This window comes from Oncorhynchus kisutch, linkage group LG10, assembly GCF_002021735.2.
Source record: "Oncorhynchus kisutch isolate 150728-3 linkage group LG10, Okis_V2, whole genome shotgun sequence".
NCBI lineage: Eukaryota > Metazoa > Chordata > Actinopteri > Salmoniformes > Salmonidae > Oncorhynchus > Oncorhynchus kisutch.
Window position 1 is genome coordinate 53,239,424 of NC_034183.2, and position 23,681 is coordinate 53,263,104.

Here is a 23,681-nt window from a genome sequence, read left to right on the forward strand (position 1 = left end):
TCCCTGTTTATATGCACCTTTTCCCGCTACAATGACATCGGATGACAAGTCACATATATGTGTCTTGATTGGTTTCTTGCAGCTGGAAGTAGTCCAAAGCGGAAGTGCTCTTTCCCCAAACAGCAACAACAAAGTTACAATGTATCAATTCGTTCATCAGATTGGCAGTTTCAGAATGTTGTCCATTGTTTTGTCAGGGGCTATTGAAGTTTCATATATATATATATTCATATATAAAAACGTTTTATAATGGGAGGTAATGGACACCACAGTGCATTATTTTTGAATAAAGATATGTTTACATTATTATGACCATTTATGTGTATACACACAAAGTAGGTCTATGCAAAAGGCGATGATATTATGTATGTAATCTTTATTTATGCAACATCATTATGCCCTTTATCCTGCATGAAAGACAACACACAAAAAAACTGTACAAAACAAATCGCAGGTAGGTTACGCTCCTGTCCGAAACTAGGCCTCACATGGCTCCAATGACAACTGGACAGCACAATAGCATATACAGTAGGACTACCAATAAACTGCTATTGCATAGTGTCCTCCTTTATATCACAGTTATTTAAGGTTAATGTTTTGATATCCCTTAGCCCAATGATATAGGTGGGCCTAGGCTAAAGGGAGAAATAGGCTTGGCCTAATTCTATAGAATTCTAAATAATGGCAGAATATTGCCCTGATGAAAAATGCATGTAGGCTATACTTCGTCCAGGGTTATTATCAAATGTCATTATTTGTGTCCATAATAAAGAAGGCTAATGCTAAAAGCAGTGTTCACAGATAAAGGGGGAACGGTGGAGGGGAGGGCGAACTAGTGAGCGGAGATATAAGAGTTCGGGTTGTTGGCTGGGGCAGTTGTCGAGAGGTAGGCTACTGCAATTGTGTTACAAACCGAAAAAACGATGAAATCCGCCGTCGCAGCTGCCGAAACAACAGTAGCATGGTAGCTTTGGACTGGGGTTTCCAAGACGAGCGCCGATATCTACACGTTACTGTAATTTTAACACCGAATTACTTATCCCCCTGATCGAGTCGGGTAAACCACCGTCCGAGATGGGGAAGGAGGTTAATGGTGTTTCGCGGAGCCGGTTTGAGGTGAGTATATAATATATGCGATTGATAGATGACAATTATTTTTGATTGGTGTTATGGTGTTTGTTAAACTGCGTCCATGGTTGCGCACCGATGCAGCTTCCTCAGTCAATGTTTGGATTAGGGCAAACATGTTGTTTTCAAGTAACGACAACATCTTGATTTCTTCAATAGCCTATCAGAATGTACCATTATTAAATTGGATTATAGTTTAACAATTTGTTTTATAAAGCATTCATAGGTTAAGGCTGATTTTAACATTGTGGAGCCTATCCGAGCTTTCTCTTTGTGCCGTCAAAACAAAGACAATGGCACAAACACAGACTTTTAGGCTTCACACTGATACGAAGCCCTACATTTCCCATCGTTTTTATAAACATAAAATGTGATATAATATTCGGGCCTACTTCGTCCTACTGTGTGACTGAGTTATTTCACAGAGTTGGCGAATTGGAATGTTGTCTTTGATCAGCTATGGTTCTGTTGTGTGTAGACTCATGGCCGCTGCTGGTTGATTCTAATACAGATGGGCCATTCGCTCGGCCACGACTCGGCTAGTCCACCACCACACTCTGAATATCAACAGCAAATACAATAATATATATCTGTTTTTCAAAACATACAGGCTACAATTTCCCTATAGATGTTTACGTTGACAGAAGTCCCATGTTGTTTTTTATGCAAACGATCGTTATTCAACGCTGTAACAAAGTTTGTCCCTTTATACGCAGCGATAAAGAATGCACCAAATGTGAAATATTGCTTTGGATAAATACAGTCTCACTAACAAATGCCACTCGTGTGTGTGTGTGTTCACACCGTGACATTGGCCTGTCTACCATGAGCACTCTGTTGTTTAATCCTCATCTAGGCGGCGTAGGATTTGTGGTTTTATTTATTTTTAAAGTGCAACAGCTGACGACTCAGAAGATTCAGGCCGTACCGTCTGGCCTGACAAGCTGACATCTGCGGCAGATACGTGATCTGTAGTTTATTAGCCAATAACAATGGACTTGAACGGTTTGCAGAGTAGAATTGAAATTGTGTTGCATTTATAGGCAGGCCTATTCTTAGTCACGCCCCTGTTTTTTTTTTATGGATCGACATATTGCATATTGTCAAGAGGCCTAGTGTTTGTACATTGAAACGCTACAGTTAGAGAGAAACAATTTTGTGTTGTGCGTATTTAGTTTCCAAAGGGATGAGGTGTTGTCTTCAGAAATTCTTAGTGTGAATCAGTCAGTGAGCTCAGTTCATCTACCAGTACATGTACTGTAAAGAAGGCAAGGCAACACATATCCCTTAAGTCTTGAGCATTTCCAACAGTTTTTCACAGACCAGAGACAAAAATGTTATAGGAGCATTTTAACCCATTGGCTTTGAATTGTGTCTTGTATTCTGAACATTATATTTAAACGTTTTTTAGACCACACTGTCAGTTATTGAACTAATAGAAAGTAATTTCATATCTAGATTTCATATTCAAAGGTTAGAGAACAGTGAACAATTTGTACATTTAACTTATAACTTATCATGATGGGAAAGGATGCAAGTTATTTGAAAACTTCCTAAATAGTATGAGTATGATTTAGCCTTATTTCAAACCATTTGATTTACAGTGCATTCGGAAAGTGTTCAAGACCTCTTGACTTTTTCCACATTTTGTTACGTTACAGCCTTATTCTAAATTGGATGAAATATATATATATATATATCAACAAACAATACCCAATAATGACAAAGTGAAAACAGGTTTTCAGAAATGTATTTATAATTTATTTATTTATTTAATTAATTTATAAATCAGCAAAAACAGAAACCTTATTTACACACGTATTCAGGTCCTTTGCTATGTGCCTTGAAATTTAGCTCAGGAGCATCCTGTTTCCATTGATCATCCTTGATGTTTCTACAACTTGATTGGAGTCCACCTGTGGTAAATGAACATGATTTGGAAAGGCACACACCTGTCTATATAAGATGCACTGTCAACTATGGGTATGTCAGAGCAAAAACCAAGCCATGAAATAGAAGGAATTGTTTGTGGAGTGCCGAGACAGGATTGTGTCGAGGCACAGATCTGGGGAAGGGTACCAAAACTTTTCGGGAGCAGTGAAGGTCTCCAAGAACACGGTGGCCTCCATTAAATGAAAGAAGTTTGGAACCACCAAGACTCTTCCTAGAGCTGGCCGCCAGGCCAAACTGAGCAATCCAGGGAGAAGGGCATTGGTCAGGGAGGTGACCAAGAACCCGATGGTCACTCTGACAGAGCTCCAGAGTTTGTCTGTGGAGATGGGAGAACCTTCCAGAAAGACAACCATCTCTGCAGCAATCCACCAATCAGGCCTTTATGGAAGCCACTCCTCATTAAAAGGCACATCCCTCTTGGAGTTTACCAAAAGGTATCTAAAGGACTTTCAGACCATGAGAAACAAGATTATCTGGTCTGATGAAACCAAGATTGAACTCTTTGGACTGAATGCCAAGTGTCACTTCTGGAGCAAACCTGGCACCATCCCTATGGTGAAGCAAGGTGGTGCCAGCATCATACTGTGGGGATGTTTTTCAGAGGCAGGGACTGAGACTAGTCAGGATTGAGGGAAAGATGAACTGCGCAAAGTACAGAGATCCTTGATGAAAACCTGCTCTCCAGAGCGCTCAGGACCTCAGACTGGGGTGAAGGTTCACCTTCCAACAGGACAACAACCTTATGTACACAGCCAACACAACGCAGTAGTGGCTTCGGGACAAGTATCTGAATGTTCTTGAGTGGCCCAGTCAGAGCCCACACTTTAACCCGATCGAACATCTCTGGAGAGACCTGAAAATTGCTGTGCAGCAACATTCCCCATCCAACCTGACAGAGCTTGAGAGGATCTGCAGAGAAGAATGGGAGAAACTCTCCAAATACAGGTGTGCCAAGCTTGTCACGTCATACCCAAGGAGACTCGAGGCTGTAATCGCTGCCAAAGGTGCTTCAACAAAGTACTGAGTAAAGGATCTTAAAACGTTTTGCTTTGTCATGGGGTATTGTGTGGAGATTGAGGGGGGGAAACAATTTTATCCATTTTTTTAGAATAAGGCTGTAATGTAACAAGATGTGGAGAAAGTCAAGGGGTCTGAATGCTTTCTGAATGCACTGTACAATAGGATATATCACATGGAAGAGTATTTACCATTTAAGAAAAAGTACTTTGTAAAAATGTGTGATATAACATACTCAAACCATAAGGGCAGTTCCACGGTAACGGAATTGCGTTAATTTTTCGCTTAAAATGTATGCCCAACAAAAAACATTGATTTCAAAGTTTAATAAACCTATGCACAAGGAATAGTTTTGAAAGCAATTTACACTGAACATTTTACAATAACACATTTACTGGAAGAACTGTGCAGATGCAAAGTTGGGTAACAGAATTTCAATAAAATCTCCCTGTGTCAACGTTTTCCAGAAACTCTAAACATCTGCTCCGAATTAAGATTCAACAATGTCTGCAGACAGACTGCGATGTCAGCTATGACCTGAGACATTGACTTTGAAAAATCTCTTTTGATTATTAAACTACAGCAAGTGAAGTGGATTTACACCCGGTAACGGAATTGCGATAACAGAATTTCGCCATGGGTCCCTGATCTGTACTACACAGAAATGCATAATTATGGATATGCATATCATTCTCTTCATAGTGTTGTATCCTAAATAGGTACACAAAAGGTATAAATATGTAATATCCTCCTCTGCATATTTGGGTATTATTCTACACACGGGCTATTATTTTAATGAGCTCTGCCCCTAGACAAGACCAAATTTGGTTGGACCGGACCAAATCAAAACCAATCATAGACCTCTGTTTCACAAGCTTGGACATTCAATGTACAGTACAGCACAATAGAGCTCAGTGAAGGACAGAACAGTAGAGTTCGGTAGAGTATAGTTTACCATTGTAGCCAATTCAATTTCAGAAAATCACTTACCAATTGGGGGGGGTTTAATCACTTAATAATGAATTAACAAAATGGATATCTGTAAAAACAGTAACTTATTGATAGGTCTACCTTTACTTGTTACTTAAAGATATGTGGGTTTTTGGTAAAGGAATTTCAAGGCAAAAAAGTTATACAAAACATGTTTATTAGTTGGCAGGGGTCTTTATTTCCTTAAGCATTTTTGTGTTTATGTATTTCTATTACCTTTTATTTTTATTTTTTTAAATACTTTTGTCTGGTAGATGTTTTCTAAGACCCCTTTTTCATCTGTTTGGCCTGAAATCAAAGCCTTTACTCATTCTGAAATGTTTAGTATGTAATGTAATGTAATGTATGTATGTATGTATGTATGTATGTATGTATGTATGTAATAATATAGTCTTTGATTTGATATGCTCATGTGGATTTCACATGTTGGTGCTCATGGGTCCTCTTTACATGGAAATTACCAATAACTACTGTGGCCCTGCAAACGATCACATAATGTTACACCACAAAGGAAAAACAACGTAGCCTATACGCCCCAGACCATGAGCATCTTGTTATTTTGGAAATGGCCGTGGACTATTTGACCCGTTGAGTAGTTCTCTGAAAGGCAAGCTTGTCAGAGTGAATTTGCCCCAAAAGCGAAATGCCTGCTCCTTTCCTGCTCCCTCAGTGTGGAAGTAAACAGGGATCATAGGACAGGCTTAATGTACTATTGACCCAGTGTGTCTCCTGAATTTGTATTATAAGTTAACAGACAAATCATAGATTCACATTCAAAATATACATATATTGGAGGTCAGGCTAACAGCAGACTCATGTTGACTTTGTCAGAAATTTGCTCAAGTCTCTACACTGGATTAAGTATATTCCTGTTTATGCTTGATATCTTTGTCATTACATGGAACACCAGTATGGTTCAGCATTACTGCATTTGACAGGTCATATTCTGACTACAATACTCCTCCCATTAATAATTAAAAAAATAATATATGCCATTTAGCAGACCAGAGTTATCCAAAGCGTCTTAGCGACAGGCCAACTAAGATATTTGTTCCACTAATTGGTGATTTTGACCAATCACATCAGATCTCTTTGCGTATCTTTTTCAGAGCTGATCTGATTGGTCGAAAGACCAAAAAAATCTGAATTTAATTGGCCTATCAGAATTGGGCTGCTTGTGTAAATGCAGCCTTAGTCATACAACCAATGTTGTATGGGTGGCCCCAGGAATCAAAGACGAATGCAATTGACTTACCCATTAAGTGCTTCATACTTGGACAAATGTAAGTTTGCTCCTAAATATGGGAACTCTGCAAACTAGAGTAGGATACTATTTTCCATGACATCATCTTTCAGTGTATCGAGGGACTGAATATCTCATGGGTCCTAATTCTCTGTCTGTGGGTGTGTTAAAACACCTCTTCTGTCGTCACTGTTCAGACATTTACAACGTAAACATGGGAAGCAAGAAAACAGTGAGATGATCAGACAGGAAGGAAGCAAGTGACATTTCACACCGGGTTTGATTAGGAGGCAGAAAATGTCTCCTTTCCCCTCAATCTCCACCGCACTCACTGTATCACCCCCTTTCTCCCATCAAGCTTTGACGTTGAACCTATCTACTGATGGTGATCGTTTATATGCTGGAGCTTTCCTTGGGGCGGGGCCAGAGAGAATAGAGGAAGTCTAGGCCAGTCCTGCTGTGAGCGACAGAGCCAGAGGAAGTTAACACGCTCTTCTTCATCTCTTCCTCACAGATGTTCTCAAACAGCGACGAGGCCGTCATCAATAAGAAGCTGCCCAAGGAGCTGTTGCTACGGTGAGCGAGGGCTTTCCAATGACTGGGCCGTATGCGCACACATAATATACCATGCCACATGCTCAACGCCATCAGACATCTTAACCTGCCCAAAACACAGCCATGTACACTCATCCACCTGCTCCACACAACACAGCCACTGACAATTTGGGAGGTTACATCGTGACACTTAGCCATGATCCACCTTAGAAACAAAGGGTGACTATACCGGGGCTCTAGTGGTTTGGTCAACATCACCGACCAACTGCCATCTGCCGCTCTCCCTCATGCGCCCCATCCCACTTGCCACAATTTCCCCTCCCCCAATGCTAAAACTAATTAAACACAGATGGTCTGGGCTATAAAACATTCAAATCAATTAAGCAAAACAAAAAAAGTAAAAGCCCTTGAGCAAACAGAAAATGGAGGCCATAACTCAAGCCTGGGTCTCACCAGCAGAACGGTCTGGAATAGAGGTGCTGACGGTTGGGGGTGTGCTGAAGTTGCGGGGGGGCACAGACTGAGCTCTGATTTACTAGGGCTTTTGGGTTAGGGGCAGGCTTGCCGAGGCCAATTGCAACATTATACTCACCCTATATCACACTGGGCTGCAGAGTGCAATGTGTTCCATATGAATCCATCACACATACATACCTATTCTTGAAGGGCATAGATGGCAAGGCAGTATTCACAGGCAGTATTCACACCTTGACTTCTTCCACATTTTGTGTTACAACCTGAATTTAAAAATGGGTAACATTTCAATTTTTTGGTTCACTGGCCTACACACAATACCCAATAATGTCGAAGTGGAATTGTTTATGGAAATGTTTACAAATTTAATACAAATTAAAAGCTGAAATGTCTTGACTCAGTAAGTATTCAACCCATTTGTTATGGCAAGCCTAAATAAGTTCAGGAGTTTAATTTTTTTTCTTAATCAGTGTCGTACGTTGTATGGACTCACTCTGTGTGCAATAATAGTTTTTGAATGACTACCTCATCTCTGTACCCCACACATACAGAAAATTGTAAGGTCCCTCAGTCGAGCAGTGAATTTCAAACACAGATTCAACCATAAAGACCAGAGACGTTTTCCAATGCCTCGCAAAGAAGGCTACCTATTAAAAAGAATTTAAAAGCATACCTTGAAAATCCATTTGAGCATGGTGAAGTTATTATTTACACTTTGGATGCTGTATCAATTCACCCAGTCATTACAAAGATACAGGTGACCTTCCTAACTCAGTTGCCAGAGAGGAAGGAAACTGCGCAGGAATTTCACCATGAGGCCGGTGGTGACTTTAAAACCGTTACATAGTTTAATCGCTGTGATGGGAGAACTGAGGATGGATCAACAGCGTTGTAGTTACTCCACAATACTAACCTAATTGATAGTGAAAAGGAAGCCTGTACAGAATTCAAATATTTGAAAACAATCATGCATCCTGTTTGCAACAAGGCACTAAAGTAATAATGCAAAAAATGTGGCAAAGCAATTAACTTTTTGTCCGTAATACAGTGTTATTTTAGGAGGCCAATACGTTACGGAGTACCACTCTACATATTTTCAAGCATAGTGGTTGCTGCATCATGTTATGGGTATGCTTGTAATCGTTAAGGTCTGGGGAGTTTTTCAGGATGAGAAAATTAATGGAATGGAGCTCAGCACAGGCAAAATCCTAGATGAATTCACCTTTCTGCAGGACAATAACCTAAAACGCAATGCCAAATCTACACAGGAGTTGCTTACCAAAAACATAGATTTTGGTAGATTTAAGTCAAACTATGGCAAGACCTGAAGTTTCACAGCTGCAATTAATGTGCAAGTTGCTTCAACAGATATTGACTCAGGGGTGTGAATACTTATGTAAATGAGAATTTAATAAATGTTGAGTTCTGGCTGTAACACAATGTGGAAAAAGTCAAGGGGTATGAATACCTTCTGAAGGCACTGGTACACTACATACATACATACATACATACATGCATACAGTTGAAGTCAGAAGTTTACATATACTTAGGTTGGAGTCATTAAAACTCATTTTTCAACCACTCCACAAATTTCTTGTTAACAAACTATAGTTTTGGCAACTTGGTTAGGACATCTACTTTGTGCATGACACAAGTAATTTTTTCAACAATTGTTTACAGACATTATTTCACTGTATCACAATTCCAATGGGTCAGAAGTTGACTGTGCCTTTTTAAACAGCTTGGAAAATTCCAGAAAATGATATTTTGGCTTTATAAGCTTTCTGATAGGCTAATTGACATCATCTGAGTCAATTGGAGGTGTACCTGTAGATGTATTTCAAGGCCTACCTTCAAACTCAGTGCCTCTTTGCTTGACATCATGGGAAAATCAAAAGAAATCAGCCAAGACCTCCACAAGTCTGGTTCATCCTTCGGAGCAATTTCCAAACGCCTGAAGGTACCACGTTCATCTGTACAAACAATAGTACGCAAGTATAAACACCATGGGACCACGCAGCTGTCATACCGCTCAGGAAGGAGACACGTTCTGTCTCCTAGAGATGAATGTACTTTGGTGCGAAAAGTGCAAATCAATCCCAGATCAACAGCAAAGGACCTTGTGAAGATGCTGGAGGAAACGGGTACAAAAGTATCTATATCCACAGTAAAGCGAGTCCTATATCGACATAACCTGAAAGGCCGCTCAGCAAGGAAGAAGCCACTGCTCCAAAACTGCCATAAAAAAAGCCAGACTACGGTTTGCAACTGCGCATGGGGAAAAGGGTCATACTTTTTTGAGAAATGTCCTCTGGACTGGTGAAATGACCATCGTGATGTTTAGAGGAAAAAGGGGGAGGCTTGCCAGCTTGCAAAGAACACCATCCCAACTGTGAAGCAGCATCATTTTGTGGGGGTGCTTTGCTGCAGGAGGGACTGGTGCACTTCACAAAATAGATGGCATCATGAGGAAGGGGAATAATGTGAATATATTGAAGCAACATCAAGACATCAGTCAGAAAGTTAAAGCTTAGTCACAAATGTCTTCCAAATGGACAATGACCCCAAGCATACTTCCAAAGTTGTGGCAAAATGGCTTAAGGACAACAAAGTCAAGGTATTGGAGTGGCCATCACAAAGCCCAGACCTCAATCCTATAGAAAATTTGTGGGCAGAACTGAAAAGGCGTGTGTGAGCAAGGAGGCCTACAAACCTGACTCTGTTACACCAGCTCTGTCAGGAGGAATGGACCAAAATTCACCCAACTTATTCTGGGAATGTGGGTCATAAGCTGAAATAAATCATTCTCACTATTATTCTGACATTTCACATTCTTAAAATAAAGTGGTGATCCTAACTGACCTAAAAACAGGGAATTTGTACTAGGATTAAATGTCAGGAATTGTGGATTTTTTATTTTATTTGGCTAAGGTGTATGTTAACTGACAACTTCAACTGTACATGCAGTACCAGTCAAAAGCTGACACACCTACTCATTCCCGGGTTTTTCTTTATTTTTTACTATTTTCTACATTGTAGAATAATAGCGAAGACATCAAAACTATGAAATAACACATGTAGAAACAAAAAAACTGTTAACGCTTGTTTTTTTTTATTGTGTTATTGGCTTTTTATTCCATGTGTAACTGTTGTCTGTTTTGCTTTATCTTGGCCAGGTCGCAGTTGTAAATGAGAACTTGTTCTCAACTAGCCTACCTGGTTAAATAAAGGTGAAAAAAAAGAAGTTTAAAAACAAAACAACATTTTTGAGATTCTTTAAAGTAGCCACCCTTTGCCTTGATGACAGCTTTGCACACTCTTGGCATTCTCCCAACCAGCTTCATGAGGTAGTCACCTGGAATGCATTTAAATTATCAGGTGTGCCTTGTTAATTTGTGGAATTTCTTTCCTTAATGCGTTTGAGCCAATCAGTTGTGTTGTGACAAGGTAGGGGTGCTATACAGCAGATAGCCCTATTTGGTAAAAGACTAAGTCCGCTTTATGGCAAGAACAGCTCAAATGAACAAAGAGAAACGACAGTCCTCATTACTTTTAAGATACGAATTTCAGTCAATGTGGAACATTTCAAGAACTTTGAAAGTTTCTACATGTGCAGTCGCCAAAAACCATCAATCGCTATGACGAAACCGGCTCTCATTAGGACCGCCACAGGAAAGGAAGACCCGGAGTTAACTCTGCTGCAGAGGATAAGTTCATTAGAGTTACCAGCATCAGAAATTGCAGCCCAAATAAATGCTTTACAGAGTTCAAGTAACAGACACATCTCATCATCAACTGTTAAGAAGAGACTGCATGAATCAGGCTTTCATGGTTGAATTGCTGCAAAGAAATCACTACTAAAGGACACCAATATTATTATTATTATTATTATTATTATTATTATTATTATTAAGAGCCTTTCTTGGGCCAAGAAACACAAGCAAAGGACATTAGACCAGTGGAAATCTGTTCTTTGGTCTGAGTCCAAATTTGATTTTTGGTACCAACCGCTGTGTCTTTGTGAGACACAGAGTAGGAGAACGGATGATCTCTGCGTGTATGGTTCCCACCGTGATGCATGGAGGAGGAGTTGTGTGGATGCTTTGCTGGTGACACTGCCAGTGATTTTTTTTTTTTGTTGAATTCAAGGCACACTTAACCAGCATGGCTACCACAGCATTCTGCAGTGATACGCCATCCCATCTGGTTTGCGCTTAGTCCCACTATCATTTGTTTTTCAACAGGACAATGACCCACTATCTCCAGGCTGTGTAAGGGCTATTTGACCAAGAAGGAGAGTGATGTAGTGCTGCATCAGATGACCTGGTCTCCACAATCACCCGACCTCATCCCAATTGGGATGGTTTGGGATGCGTTGGACCACATAATGAAGGAAAAGCAGCCAACAAGTGCTCAGCATATGTGGGAAGTCCTTCAAGACTGTTGGAAAAGCATTCCAGGTGAAGCTGGTTGAGGGAATGCCAAGAGTGTGCAAAACTGTCATCAAGGCAAAGGGTGGCTACTTTGAAGAATCTAAAATAAAAGTGTTAGTTACTACATGATTCCATATGTTATCTTATAGTTTTGATGTCTTCACTATTGTTCTACAATGTAGAAAATAGTTCAAACAAAGAAGAAACCTTGAATGAGTAGGTGTGTCCAAACTTTTGACTGGTATTGTACACACACACTGAGTATACCAAACATTAGGAACACCTTAATATTTAGTTGCACCCCCGTTTTCGCCCTCAGAACGGCCTCAATTCGTCGGGGCATGGACTCTACAGTTGTGGTCAAAAGTTTTGAGAATTACACAAATATAATTTTCACAAAGTCTGCTGCTTCAGTGTCTTTAGATATTTTTTGTCAGATGTTACTATGGAATACTGAAGTATAATTTCAAGCATTTCATAAGTGTCAAAGGCTTTTATTGACAATTACATGAAGTTGATGCAAAGAGTCCAAATTTGCAGTGTTGACCCTTCTTTTTCAAGACCTCTGCAATCCGCCCTGGAATGCTGTCAATTCACTTCTGTGCCACATCCTGACTGATGGCATTCTTGCATAATCAATGCTTTGAGTTTGTCAGAATTTGTGGGGTTTTATTTGTCCACCCGCCTCTTGAGGATTGACCACAAGTTCTCAATGGGATTAAGGTCTGGGGAGTTTCCTCGCCATGGAACCAAAATACCAATGTTTTGTTCCCCGACCCACTTAGTTATCACTTTTGCCTTATGACAAGGTGCTCCATCATGCTGGAAAAGGCATTGTTAGTCACCAAACTGTTCCTGGATGGTTGAGAGAAGTTGCTTTCGGAGGAAGTGTTGGTACTATTCTTTATTCATGGCTGTGTTCTTAGGCAAAATTGCGAGTGAGCCCAGTCCCTTGGCTGAGAAGCAACCCCACACATGAATGGTCTCAGGATGCTTTACTGTTGGCATGACACAGGACTGATGGTAGCGCTCACCTTGTCTTCTCCAGACAAGCTTGTTTCCGGATGCCCCAAACAGTCGGAAAAGGGATTCATCCGAGAAAATGACTTTAACCCAGTCCAATCCCTGTTACCTTTTGCAGAATATCAGTCTGACCCTGATGTTTTTTGACACCAATCCATCCTCTTGACACCAGGCCATCCTCCAAAAGTCTTTGCCTCACTGTGCGTGCAGATGCACTCACACCTGCCTGCTGCCATTCCCGAGCAAGCTCTGTACTGGTGGTGCCCCGATCCCGCAGCTGAATCAACTTTAGGAGACGGTCCTGGCGCTTGCTGGACTTTCTTGGGCGCCCTGAAGCCTTCTTCACAACAATTGAACCGCTCTCCTTGAAGTTCTTGATGATGTGATAAATGGTTGATTTAGGTGCAATCTTACTGGCAGCAATATCCTTGTCTGAAGCCCTTTTTGTGCAAAGCAATGATGACTGCACATGTTTCCTTGCAGGTAACCATGATCAACAGAGGAAGAACAATGATTCCAAGCACCACCCTCCTTTTGAAGCTTCCAGTCTGTTATTCGAACACCATCAGCATGACAGAGTGATCCCCAGCCTTGTCCTCCTCAACACTCACACCTATGTTAATGAGAGAATCACTGACATGATGTCAGCTGGTCCTTTTGTGGCAGGGCTGAAATGCAGTGGAAATGTTTTTTTGGGGATTCAGTTAATTTGCATGGAAAAGAGGGACTTTGCAATTAATTGCAATTCATCTGATCACTCTTCATAACATGCCATCATACAAACTGAGGCAGCAGACTTTGAAAATTAATATTTGTGTCATTCTCAATACTTTTGGCCACAACTGTACAAGCTGTCGAAAGCGTTCCACAGCGATGCTGGCCCATGTTGACTCCAGTCCACAGTTGTCAAGTTGGCTGGATGTCCTTTGGGTGGTGGACCATTGTTGATACACACAGGAAACTGTTGAGCGTGAAAAACCCAGCATCGTTTACAGTTCTCGACACAAACCGGTGCTCCTGGCACCTACTGCCGTACTCTGTTCAAAGGCACCTACCTTTTTTGTCTTGCCCATACACCCTCTGAATGGCACACATTCTCAGTTGTCTCAAATCCTTCTTTAACCTGTCTCCTCCCCTTCATCTACACTGATTTGAAGTGGCTTTAACGAGTGACATGAGGGATCATAGCTTTCACCTGGATTCACATGGTTAGTCTGTCATGGAAAGAGGTGTTTTTAACATTTTGTGTGTGTTAATGCCCCACAACACAATCTCGCTCTGCAAAAGTAAACATTTATCTAGCCATCAAGCACAATAACCATAGTAAAGTTAACATAAAGTCACCCATACAATAACACAATCATAAGTGTCATGCTCATCAAACAAAGTGGCATACATAGCAGAGTTCTATATGTAATTATAGGGTAGAACAGGCATTCTGGGTAGAGCCTTGTATACATAGAGGGCTCTGGTTCTGGGTACCAGGGGTTCTGAACCATCCCTGTCTGTGTTCCAGAATCTTCTCCTTTCTGGATGTGGTGACACTCTGTCGCTGTGCCCAGGTCTCACGGGTGAGTTTGTGTTTCTGAAGTGTGTATTTGGTTCAGTGTGCGTGTGTTCAATTGTGTGTTGGACAGAATAGTGCAACCAGTGAAGTTGACCTTGTGCCCCTCTCTCCCTCAGTCGTGGAATGTGCTCGCCCTGGACGGCAGTAATTGGCAGAGGATTGACCTTTTCGACTTTCAGAGAGATATTGAGGTCAGGAAGTCTCGCATAAACCTTCTTTTTCCTCACCTCTTCTCTCTCCTATCCATCTCATCCTCACCTGCCATTGATATTTTTTTTTTGTCTGTCTTGCCATCTTTTATGGAAACAAAGTGGATATTCATAGCTTTGACCTTATAAACACAAACAACTTTGACATTAAACCCACATACCGTGATTATCTAAGATTGAATTCAGGACCTTAGCAGTTGGTTGTCTACCAAAGGAAAGTTTTAATGGACTACTATTGATGTTGTGCGTTCACCACAATCAATGCCATGCACTGTATGTCAGTCTATTGACCATGTCACTGTATGGATGACAACAGATGACCATTTAAAGGCATTTGAAATGTATGACTGATGTATTCACACGTGACAAGGTTAGTACATTGCCATAATCAACGATGAACGACCTGAATGCCAGGTCAAGTATAATCATGTTTGCCAGACTTGAGTGCCATATGAAGACAGACACTCAACAGGCTCTGTGAAATGGGTTCAAGCAGTCAGTGTTTACAAAGATGGTTGAGTTTTGCCTAAACAGGCAGACTCCCACCCTATGCTCCTGCTACATGTGTTTTTGCATGTATGTGAAAGTGAAGATGATCTGGGGATGAATCTGGTTTGTGAGAGGTGTTTGTTTGTGTCCGTGTGTTGCAGGGGCGAGTGGTGGAGAACATTTCGAAACGATGTGGGGGATTCCTGAGGAAGTTGAGTCTGCGGGGCTGTCTGGGGGTGGGGGACAGCGCTCTGAGGTGAGGACTGACTGGGAATCTGGCCTAGACTAGGAACTCTTGGCACTGAGGAGGGTGAGGGGAGGAGATTGATTGTGGGAGCTGGAGGGCAAGTACACACACTCCGGTGCAAATATGTCTGTTCCTGTTTGTTTTTCAACAGAACCTTCTCCCAGAACTGCAGGAATATTGAGCTGCTTAGTTTGAATGGCTGCACCAAGATTACTGACAGGTATTTTCAGACATTTATGCCTTGTTATGTTTGTCTAGTTTAATTATGTTTCACTAATGTACTAAAGTGTTACATTATTATACATGTAAGCCTCTTGTCTCTTTCTCTCCCATGCAGCACATGTAATAGCCTCAGTAAGTTCTGTCCCAAGCTCAAGCACTTGGACCTCGCATCCTGTACCTCAATCACCAACCTGTCACTCAAAGCACTTAGGTGAGGGGTCTCTCTTTCTCCCTCTCTCGTGCACACACACTCATACTGTCAGCATTCATGGAAAAACCTTGTCACTCACCTTTTGGTGATTAGATTGTAGTCATCCCTCTTCATGCTCTGTGACAGTTTGTTGACTCTAGGACTAATATAAGCCATTCAAAATATCCTGGGACTTTTTTGAGATACAAGGTTTTTCCAGGACTCCGACAATGCTCACTCTCTCTCACACACACACACACCGGGGAGTCTCCTCAGCAGGAGCAGATGGTTGCATCTGTTGTGCAGGCGTAGGGTGAACAGGTAATTCCGCTATTCAGGGGATGTGCATAAATTTGGGGGCACATTTGTTGTTTTGCCGTCTTTTTATCTAATATCTGTGCCGGGGTCTGACCCATTTTCTTCCCCTGCAGCGAGGGCTGTCCTCTTTTAGAGCAGCTCAACATCTCGTGGTGTGACCAGGTGACTAAGGATGGCATCCAGGCCTTGGTACGATGCTGTCCCGGACTCAAAGGCCTTTTCCTCAAGGGCTGCACACAGGTAGGGCCAGGGCAAAGGGCAACAAACGGGTCCGCTAGAGATGGAACCATTAAAAAGCACAAGGTCTCTACCTCGGTCTAAGAAAGGTGCATTAACAGAAGAAGAGACTGGATGTGTGAGAGGTATTCAGACACCCTTGGGAGGTGAAAGGAACAAGCGGATCGCGTATGATTAGTATTGTAGCCAGGAGGATGAAGCGTTAAGATATAGGTAAACTGAATGGCTGACTGAGGGGAGAGGGGCTTAGCTAGTCTAGATATGAGACCAGGGCTAATGTTTGTGTTGCACACAGTGTGCTGGGGATGGTAGATCCAAACAGCAGGTAGGGCATTTAGTTGCAGGAGGGGGTTAGCTAGCTACCTCATTGGTGGGGTTACCTTGGTGCACTGCTAATGGGATTTCAAATGACTCTCTCTCTGTCTCTGTCTCTCTGCCTCTCTCTGCCTCTCTCTCTCTGCCTCTTTCTCTCTGCTTCTTTCTGTCTCCACATATTAACTAGTTGGAGGATGAAGCACTGAAGCACATTGGTGCACACTGTCCAGAGCTGGTCACTCTCAACTTACAGACATGTTCGGTAAGCAAGCACCTCTTTCAGTGTTTAGGTCACATAACAGCAAAACCTGCTGGTCACAGCTCCAAAATAAAGTGAGTGTCTTGCTTGATATTTCAGCACCCATCATGTTTGGGGCTGAATGCTTTGTTGTGGTGGGTTGGGGGCTAGTAACTCCTGAATAGGTTTGTCATTGAGAAATGACAAATCTCTAATAGCTGTTGTGGCCATCCATATGGAAGGTAAATGAGTAATGTCCTGCCTCTGCTGTTTTTTTGTGGACTTTTTTGTGTACAAGGCTGCTCAGTCAGTCTGCATCCTGCCCTGCAGTAGAGGGACTGGTGTGGACTGAGGCCTGCCCTGCCATCTAACCTACATAACGAATAGCGTGTGAAATCCACCCAGACAACACATTTGTTTCTCTGGCATCCTCTTTATCGGTGTCTCCAAATTCCCTTCCTGTTATGTCTACACCCCAAATGCCTGCCTCCCTCCCTCCCTCCCTCCCTCCCTCCCTCCCTCCCTCCCTCCCTCCCTCCCTCCCTCCCTCCCTCCCTCCCTCTTTCATTCCTTGTCTCCTTCTCAATGTCTCCCATCTTTCAACAGCTCCCTCTTCTTTTGCCAGACTCACCTCGTTTTCGTCCCCTCTCTCTCTTTTTTTACACCTGTGCTTTCTCTATGTGGTTCCCCCTCGCAACTTTCTGCAATCTTGTAAGATCAGAACTATAGAGGGAAAAGAGATGAAAATATATCACAAAACAAGATATGATTCTCATTCACCGTTCTGAGGTGGATATTCATATCCTACGGCACCAGTTATGGTAATATTATGTTAATTTTGATAATGGTGTTATATCTGTTTGATGCTGTGGAAGTTCTGTTAGTGACCCGTGCCTGTTTCCCTCTGAGCAGCAGATCACAGATGAAGGTCTCATTACTATATGCCGGGGCTGTCACCATCTGCAGTCGCTGTGTGTCTCAGGTTGTGCCAACATCACAGACGCCATCCTCCACGCCTTGGGACTGAACTGCCCGCGCCTCAGGTTGGTACTCCCTCTGCTCCTATTCTACCTCCTCACCCCGAACTTTGCTCCAACCCCTCCACACTGGTCTAAGGTGTGTGTGTGTGTGTGTGTGTGTGTCCACCACCAAGCCCACCTCATCCAACCCACATCCACGCTACCCCCACCCATCCCTGCTTATATCCCCTGTTCACTCCAAATACCACCAGAAACCCCATACAACCCTTCATACATTAACGACTCAAATACACCCACTCTCCTTTCTGGTTAGTGCCCAAGTTAACCCATCTTGTATTTCCTCAGACACGTCAATACATAGCAGTTCCCCCGACAATAACAGTATGTCCTTTCTCCTTTCAGAATATTAGAGGTGGCTCGCTGCTCTCAGCTCACAGATGTGGGCTTCACTACACTGGCAAGGGTGAGTGTGGAAACTGATGCAGGTCACACACACCTCTGACATACACTACCGTTAAAAAGTTTGGGGTCACCTAGACATTTCCTTGTTTTTAAAAGAAAATCATTCTTTTTTTGTCCATTTAAAATAACATCAAATTGATCAGAAATACAGTGTAGACATTGTTAATGTTGTAAATGACTATTTTAGCTGGTTTCTTATGGAATATCTACATAGGTGTACAGCGGCCCATTATCAGCAACCATCACTCCTGTGTTCCAATGGCACGTTGTGTTAGCTAATCCAAGTTGATCATTTTAAAAGGTTAATTGATCATTAGAAAACCCTTTTGCAATCATGTTAGCACAGCTGAAAACTGTTCTGATTGAAGAAGCAATAAAACTGGCCTTCTTTAGACGAGTTGAGTATCTGGAGCATCAGCATTTGTGGGTTCGATTACAGGCTCAAAATGGCCAGAAACAAAGAACTTTCTTCTGAAAGTCGTCAGTAAATTCTTGTTTTGAGAAATGAAGGCTATTCCATGTAAGAAATTGCCAAGAAACTGAAGATCTCGTACAACGCTGTGTACTTCTCCCTTCACAGAACAGAGCAAATTGTCTCTAAGCAGAATAGAAAGAGTGGGAGGCCCCAGTGCACAACTGAGCAAGAGGACAAGTACATTAGTGTCTAGTTTGAGAAACCGATGCCTCACAAGTCCTCAACTGGCAGCTTCATTAAATAGTACCCGCAAATCACTAGTCTCAACGTCAACAGTGAAGAGGCAACTCCGGGTTGCTGGTCTTGTGTCTGTGTTCTTTTGCCCATCTTAATCTTTTCTCTTTATAGGCCAGTCTGAGATATGGCTTTTTCTTTGTAACGCTACCTAGAAGGCCAGCAAACTTTTGAACGGTAGTGTGTATGTGTTGTCTTCGTGTTCATTTTTATTTTTTTTGTGGCAGAATTGTCATGAGCTGGAAAAGATGGACCTGGAAGAGTGTGTGCAGGTGAGCTAGCCTGCGCAACACGCACATTCCCACACACACTAACATACACTGTAGCACCATCCACCAGAAGGATACGTTTGTTTATGTCTCTCCCCAGATCACGGACGGCACACTTATCCAGTTGTCCATCCACTGCCCTCGTCTGCAAGTTCTGGTGAGCACTAGCTAATGGCTTCTATCCTAGGAGCTTGTCTCAAACATGCTTTGTTCAATCTAAGGAACCTCTTGAAATTCTACGAAATACATTTCAGAAGAACTTGTTTCTTATATAATCCACAGTCTCATGGTGTTAATAACAAAAGACACCCAGTGTGTCGGGTGGCAGTAGTATTGCTGTTCTAAACTGTTCCCTTGTTGTTGTTGTGATCTCTCTCTCAGAGCCTGTCTCACTGTGAGCTGATTACTGATGATGGCATCAGACATCTGGGCAGCGGGCCCTGTGCCCACGACCGGCTGGAGGTGATCGAGCTGGACAACTGCCCCCTGATCACGGACGCCTCGCTGGAGCACCTGAAGACCTGCCACAGCCTGGACCGCATCGAGCTCTACGACTGCCAGCAGATCACCCGCGCAGGCATTAAGAGACTAAGGGTAGACACTGGTGCTACAGCGTACATTGCTGCTTATGCGTTGTGCACAGACGCCCAGACTCGCATAGATTACAGTTGAGGAATTAACATTTCTTAGATGCGGTTGTATTGACCCTTACACCAACACTTGTCTTTTTATCTCTTTCTCTCCTCCTCTCCAGACCCATCTACCTAACATCAAAGTGCACGCGTATTTCGCCCCAGTCACCCCACCCCCCTCGGTCGGGGGGAGTCGCCAGAGATTCTGTCGTTGCTGTATCCTGCTATGATGTGAAGACTGCGCCCCCCCCCTCCCCTCAGCCCAAAATCTGCCCTTCCACTCAACCTGGCTCGGCATGGTCCGATCCGGGCTCCAGGTATACATGCTGGTGTGTCCCCCCTGATTGGAGCCGCAGAGAGAGGGAGAGAGCCCAACCACCACAGGGTCTGGGAAGAACCTTCCCCACGACGTTCCCAAACCCACTCACAACAGCCTTTGTCAAACACACAAATAAACACACACCCCCACACACACATCACCACAGATGAGCGTCAGTACATTCCCTGCTGTCCCCAGGCCCATGTGCTAAAGACCACCCAGCATTACAGGGAGGATTACATAATAGAACCATTGCTGTTTACAGATTAGGCTCCTGATACACTGTATGGACTACATGAAACTAGGGCTCACTGGATACAAGGTTCCCTATGGACTAGTATGACCTTTTACTGAAGGATCAGGAAGATAGGTTTGGATCAGAAACTCACATCCAATGTGTGTCTGGGTGTTGGGAGGATAACCAGAAACATGGCTAGATCTATGAGGATATTGGTTTGGTAGGAATGCCCTCAGAATCTTTCAACGACTGACAAGCTACCTCTAGACATAACTGCTCTTTTGTTAGCCTCTGGTTCCAGACTGCCCACTCCAAACATATAGCTAGGCCAGTTTTTTATTATTACAAAAGACCGGTTTCCATTGGCACTTTGAAGTCATACCAGGTTGGACTGGCCTTGGTGGGCAAACTGAAATTGCGTTTCCGCTGCCTCCAAATAGAATAAATGATGTCATGTTGCTAGGTAGTCAATATGTGTCTGCAGCTGGCTTCGCTAATGTTGCTAACTGGCAAGATGTTGACGAAGTTAAAGCATTGTGAGGGTGAATTTAAATAACTTTAACCCATACTCCTGTCAGTGCTAGCCATACTCGGAGCCATGTAATTTAGCTTGCTAACTAGCCAAACGGTTAGCGTCGCCATTCGCAATTAGCTAACTAGCTAACCAGGCAACCGGTTTAATATGATGCAACTACGACCTGGCCAGCTACAATTCCTGCTAGCTCACTTTAGCTAGCTACAGTAGCTTGTTTTAACTCTGAAATGCTAGCTAATAATGGTAGCTATCATTTTAGGGCTGATTGTTGTCATAAAGGTTTGTGTAGGGCAAAGATATATGGATCCAGCTGTGGTGGTAATTCGTGTCATGTCTAACTACTGCATTACTCCTTGTCCATGTGCTAGCTGTCAGCTCGCACACCCAGATGAGCTAGCTAAACGTTGGCAGCACCCAGCAGTGATTATTTTATTTTTTTTAATATTAAAAATATATTTTTTAACTGCGTTACCAGCCCGACCAGTTGTGAAACTGGGCTGCGCTGGCTCGAATTTGGGAATTCCATTCGAAACAGCTCTAATTTTAAGTGCTAGTGGAAAAGGGTGTCTTTCTGGTGTCTTCTACAGCCATTAAACTGCCCCACCCACACTCTCTCACAAACATAGTGTAGATGCAGTAGGTGGTAGTTCTTATCTAGACTCAAAGTAGCTGCAGCTTAATGCAGGCCTGCTAGGGGATATGCGGAGTTTATGAGCAAAATGATGACAGAGTCTCTGTCTCACCTAATAGTTTACTGCCACATGACTACACACACTTGAACATGCGCACGCACACACACACACACAGCTCAATACCCTTTCCCCCTTCCCCTTTCTCTGTTACAATCAGAAGCTTCATTGTACAAAAAAAAAAGAGAGAATGGTGAATATTTTTCTAAAAAGGACACCAATTGAGACTTACACGTGGGGACTTGAGAAGATGCCAAATGTTGCATGTAACAATTCTAGTTTTTTAAATGTAATATATGTAAGTACTGTGGAAATCCAGCCCCGCAACCAGCTAAACCACACCACAGACCATGGTGTGAAGGAGAGATTTACATCAATGGGTCTCGCACTATGAACTATGTTAAGCCAAACACGTACTACACGTGTGTGTGTGTGTGTGTGTGAGTGTGAATGTTCCGGGGCTATGGGGAGTAGTTTGGACAGTGAACCATTTTGGAGACATAATAAACCAGGCCCCTGCAAGCTAGTCTTAACAACAGCAAAATATAGAATACCGACACAAACTCATAAAATAAAAAAGATTGACGTCACTGCGAGTTTGTGATGCCAGACAGACCAGGAGAACGGAAAGAAAAAGCCAACCGAAACAAAGGATCTGTATTTTTATTTTGTTGCTTTTAGTCTTTTTTTCCCTTGTTGATGAACATTCTTGATGAATGAGAGCTGGCGAACCACACATGGGTAGGAGGAGATGCCCAGTGTTGCTTGCGGGCACCGGGATCTGGTCAGTGACAGTGATGCCCCTTCAACTCCCATGAGGCCTTGCAGGGGAGAGGGTGCCATTGGAGTTGACCCTGCCACCAGCGCAACACCCCCTCTTTCTGCCTGGAACCAGTGATATGAGAGGAGGAGGGGCCGCTGGGATTGGATAGGAACAAGGATGTTGTTTAGAATCTTGACCTGGAGTGAGCTGAGCACACAACACTGGCCTGCTGACAGATGTTGGAGTGCAGGGGTATGTGTCCCAAAACGCCACGACTACCACCTTATGAAAAGACTTTGACCCCTGTTCATGGGTATCAAAGCCTTTCATCTGGATCCTTCCTCCTCTCCCACACTTTAACCTTCTCTGTTTTCTGTCTCTCCTCTTCGATTCTCTCTGTTCTGTTTTTCTTTTTGTAGTTGTCTTTGTTTTAGCCTTTTTCTGTTCAAGTTGGTGACTTCTACATCTCGTTCTCACCCCTCGCCACTCTCTCTTTTCTGTTTGGTGTGTTTTGGGTAGGGGCTGTTTTTGTTGTTGTTTTGCATTCAGTCATGAGTTCAGTGTTTTCCCAAGTTAAGTTTGAGCCCTCTTGCAGTCCTTGGTTTTTGGTCTTATGCGGTTTGTGTTCTATTACGAGTTCTTGTTACCTAATGTCCAGAGTGTAGCCTTTTTTCAGGTGGAAGGGTTGGACACAGTGCAATTTGTAAAATAAGTTAATGATGAGGATGAACCGGTGTCCATTGTATGTATAATGGATGTTATACAACGTATTGAATGTGTTGCCATGAAGGCGTTGTCTGGGAACGTGGGGGGGTAGGGCCTAGGTTGTGTGCTGATGTAGCAGAAACAGATTCCTCTCCTGATGTGCTTTCCCTTTACTTGTTATGCCTTGCTTTGGGGATCCCCTAACACCATGATGCAGCCCAGCCCACTGTAGAAACAAAACAGAGTTGGTACGCCCAATATAAATGTTTTAATGTGCCCTAAAAATGCATATTTCCTTCTAAGATTCAAACAAACCAACAGGCAAAACATTTAATGATGATTATTTTCTATTTTGTGATTTGTCAGCCAGGGGTAGAAGTGGGAGGGGGATAATGCAAACTGAGATGAATCTAGTCTGATCTGTTTTGTTGAATGTGGGTTTATGGGGGATTAGAGAACATCCAGGAGCCAAGATGGCAGAGATGCATAATGTACTCTCGTACTACTCACCCTCTGGCTACGTGCAACTGTG

The 23,681-nt window shown here is 42.7% G+C and overlaps 1 protein-coding gene across 1 annotated transcript; it reads left to right on the plus strand.

Annotated features, from left to right (window-relative positions):
* Positions 1–802: 802 nt before the first annotated feature.
* Positions 803–21,927, plus strand: LOC109898412 (F-box/LRR-repeat protein 20). The gene is made up of 15 exons (XM_020493377.2): positions 803–1,116; positions 6,846–6,907; positions 14,333–14,387; positions 14,500–14,574; positions 15,243–15,337; positions 15,480–15,548; positions 15,666–15,761; positions 16,172–16,298; positions 16,798–16,872; positions 17,761–17,891; positions 18,231–18,291; positions 19,227–19,271; positions 19,369–19,425; positions 19,650–19,862; positions 20,023–21,927. The coding sequence occupies exons 1-15, from the start codon at positions 1,075–1,077 to the stop codon at positions 20,128–20,130; spliced, it is 1,311 nt and encodes a 436-aa protein (XP_020348966.1). The 5' UTR covers positions 803–1,074; the 3' UTR covers positions 20,131–21,927.
* The last annotated feature ends 1,754 nt before the right edge of the window (positions 21,928–23,681 follow it).

Bases quoted from the DNA above. Each gene is read 5' to 3' on its own strand.
- LOC109898412 (XM_020493377.2), top strand. From the start codon at position 1,075: ATGGGGAAGGAGGTTAATGGTGTTTCGCGGAGCCGGTTTGAG. The intron at 6,908-14,332 runs GTGAGCGAGGGC...TCTGTGTTCCAG, and splicing joins CCCAAGGAGCTGTTGCTACG to AATCTTCTCCTTTCTGGATG. The intron at 17,892-18,230 runs GTTGGTACTCCC...TTCTCCTTTCAG, and splicing joins CTGAACTGCCCGCGCCTCAG to AATATTAGAGGTGGCTCGCT.